This window comes from Dendroctonus ponderosae, unplaced genomic scaffold (genome assembly GCF_020466585.1).
Source record: "Dendroctonus ponderosae isolate FM_Combo_2020 unplaced genomic scaffold, Dpon_F_20191213v2 Dpon_F_20191213_6, whole genome shotgun sequence".
Lineage (NCBI taxonomy): Eukaryota > Metazoa > Arthropoda > Insecta > Coleoptera > Curculionidae > Dendroctonus > Dendroctonus ponderosae.
The window spans coordinates 145,051-147,993 of record NW_026018814.1 but is presented as its reverse complement, the minus strand read 5'-3'; the positions used below and the strand labels follow the sequence as shown (position 1 = coordinate 147,993).

At 38.0% G+C, this 2,943-nt stretch overlaps 1 protein-coding gene across 1 annotated transcript; it reads left to right on the top strand.

Annotated features, from left to right (window-relative positions):
- Nucleotides 1-1,068: 1,068 nt before the first annotated feature.
- LOC109536239 (testis-specific serine/threonine-protein kinase 3) lies at nucleotides 1,069-1,804 on the top strand (the record flags this gene model as incomplete). Its single annotated transcript, XM_019902354.2, is given in 2 exon segments — nucleotides 1,069-1,396; nucleotides 1,469-1,804. Coding segments are annotated over 2 exon segments (582 nt in total), but the record flags the coding sequence as incomplete, so codon positions are not given.
- Nucleotides 1,805-2,943: the final 1,139 nt, after the last annotated feature.

The window sequence follows — 2,943 nt, the reverse complement described above, 5'->3', positions numbered from 1 at the left end:
GCCGTCTCCTTTAAAAATTCACATCTTCCAAACTAAAGCAAGTAACGACTTGAAATCTTCACCATCTTCAGAAAATGTCTGAATGTAAATGTGCTGAAAGTTTTGTAAAAAATGTCAAAATTCCTGAGTTTTTCGAGCTTGGCGCAAATCGGTCTCAAAATGAATATTTCACCCAACTGCGCCGTCTCCTTTAAAAATTCACATCTTCGAAACTAAAGCAAGTAACGACTTGAAATCTTCACCATCTTCAGAAAATGTCTGAATGTAAATACGCTGAAAGTTTTGTAAAAAACGCCAAAATTGCTGAGTTTTTCGATCTTGGCGCAAATCGGTCTCAAAATKAATATTTTACCCAACTGCGCCGTCTYCTTTAAAAATTCGTATCTTCGAAACTACAGCAAGTAGCAARTAGAAATTGTCACCATCTTTAGAAGTTACCTGACTCTAATGATGCTGATAATTTTCTAAAAATCATCAAGAATTCTGATTTTTGCCAGCTTCGTAAACATCGGTCCCAAAATTGATAATTTTACTAAATGGCGCTTTCTGCTTTAAAATTTCGCTTCTTTAAAACCAAAGCAGATAACAATTTGCAATTTTCCCCATCTTTAAAATGCAGCTGAGTCTACAAATGGTGCAAGTTTGCTAAAAATCGCTCTGCATCAACAACTTTGACATATTAGTGAATATCTGATCTGAAAATGAAGGTTTTTAGCCAGCATTGTTCCTCGATAAAGTGTATCTTCGGAACACTGGTTCGAAATATTCACTATCTTTAGGAAACGCTCAACTCCAAAGGTGCTCAATTAGCTTAGAAATTAAAAAGATTTAAAATTAGAAAGACGGAAAAGTTACTGGCTGAAAACCCGTAATTGCGGCTGGCATGTTGATCTAGCAACTTTCTTTGGGTAATAAATAGCCAAATAAAATTAAAAATGAGGAAACAAGCTTAAAATAGATCGAGTACTGATGGAAAAGACAATTTTCTTTGGCACCGGGCCACATTTTTCCTATTTCCACCGATTTCTTTTCCGGCGCCCACTTTACCTTAAGCCCGAACCGCCGATTATTAGAACTAGAAAAGGACAATGCCAAAATTGAAAAAACGTCAGCTGTCTGAAAATTCAAGTTCTTGTTAAAAATACTCCTGATGAGTGCAAAACTTGATTTCGTGGCTCGATCCGAGCACAAACTTGTGGGCAAAATGGGCTTTCGCATTGGGCGGACGATCGGAAAAGGCACCTACAGTAAAGTGTGTCTTTCAACCAACAGCAAGGGCGACAAATTTGCCTGCAAAATCATCAGGAAGAAACTAGCCGGCAGCGATTTTATTGAGAAGTTTCTGCCCAGGGAAATTGAGATTATCACTGCGATTAAACACCCCAATATCATTCAGGTGGGTTGAGGTTCTTCATTTAGCTTTCGTTGCTTCTCACACACTGGAAGATGAATAGCGTTATACTCTTAGGTCTACAAAATAATGGAAACCCAACAAGTAATTTACATGTTCATGGATTACTGTCGCGACGGCGACCTGCTGGAATACATCAGGGAATACGGCTGTTTTCCTGAGGAAAAAGCCAAACACTATTTTAGGCCATTAGTGGAAGCAGTGGCGTACCTGCACGATCTGGACATCGCCCATCGGGACATAAAATGCGAAAACATCTTCCTAATGGCGAACAAGCAAGTGAAGCTGGGAGATTTTGGGTTTGCCCGAATGTGTACCGACGCATATGGAAAACACGTTTTATCGGACACTTTTTGCGGATCGGCAGCTTATGCCGCCCCCGAAATACTCAAAGTAAGTGTCTGTCTGTGCCCTAAACTCTCTGGAAAGATTCTCAATGCGAAGTGAGAGTAGTAAAGGCGGCCAACAGATGCAGCACACACATGAGCAAAATTGCTGCATCTTTGGGACGCCTCTATTTAGCTTAGAGCAAACTTCGAGTACAGATACAGCCGCTGGTGCTTAATGAAAAAAAAAAAACAACTCTGGAAATAAATTTTAATGAATATCGCAAATTATCCAGAAAGTCTGGGAACGCTCTAAATTAATAAAATTTCCCACGCGTTTTTCACATCGGCTCGAATCCACCTTAGTTTGACCCAGTTATGCGACAATGTTTACATAAATCAATATACGTACGTACTCGTTCCAAGCCAGAAATTGCGAACAAATTAAATCTTCCTGCTTTTTAACTGCTTTTAACTGGAGATTTGGGGAAGAATCTTCTTTTTTGGTTTCGAACCAAATATCCAGAAAACGGGCGATTTGTTTGCATTGCATTCGTTCCTCGAATCCCTGCCAAATTTTGTCTTTTGAAAGGAAAATTTAAAAAGCAACTAATTTCAGTCACCAAAGCAAAAGCTATAAAAAACAATAATACAAAAGGAAAAAAAAATATGCAAAAGACGCATAATGTGCCCTCTTTTGTAAAAATTCGTATCTTCCAAATGATAGCAAGTAGCGACTTGTAGTTTTTACCACCTTAAGGAGACTCTTGATTCTACAAATGGTCACAGCTTCATTAAAAATTTCCGATACTGATATTGTCCAGCTGAATAATCATCAGTCTCAAAATGGATCTTCTTATCCAACTCCATTTTTTTTTAATCACATCTTCCGAACTTCATTTTGCATAAAATCCTGATTTTTGCCAGCTTAGTAAATATCGGTCTCAAAATGGAACTATTAACCCAACTGCGCTCTCTCCTTTAAAAATTCGCATCTTTGATACTAAAGCAAGTAGCCTTTTGAAATTTCAACAGTTCTTGCAGGATTTGTCAATCTAAATATACAGAAAGTTTCATTCATTTTGCATGAAATCCTGATTTTTGCCAGCTGAGTAAATATCGGTCTCAAAATGGAAGTATTAACCCAACTGCGCTCTCTCCTTTAAAAATTCGCATCTTCAATACTAAAGCAAGTAGCGTCTTGAA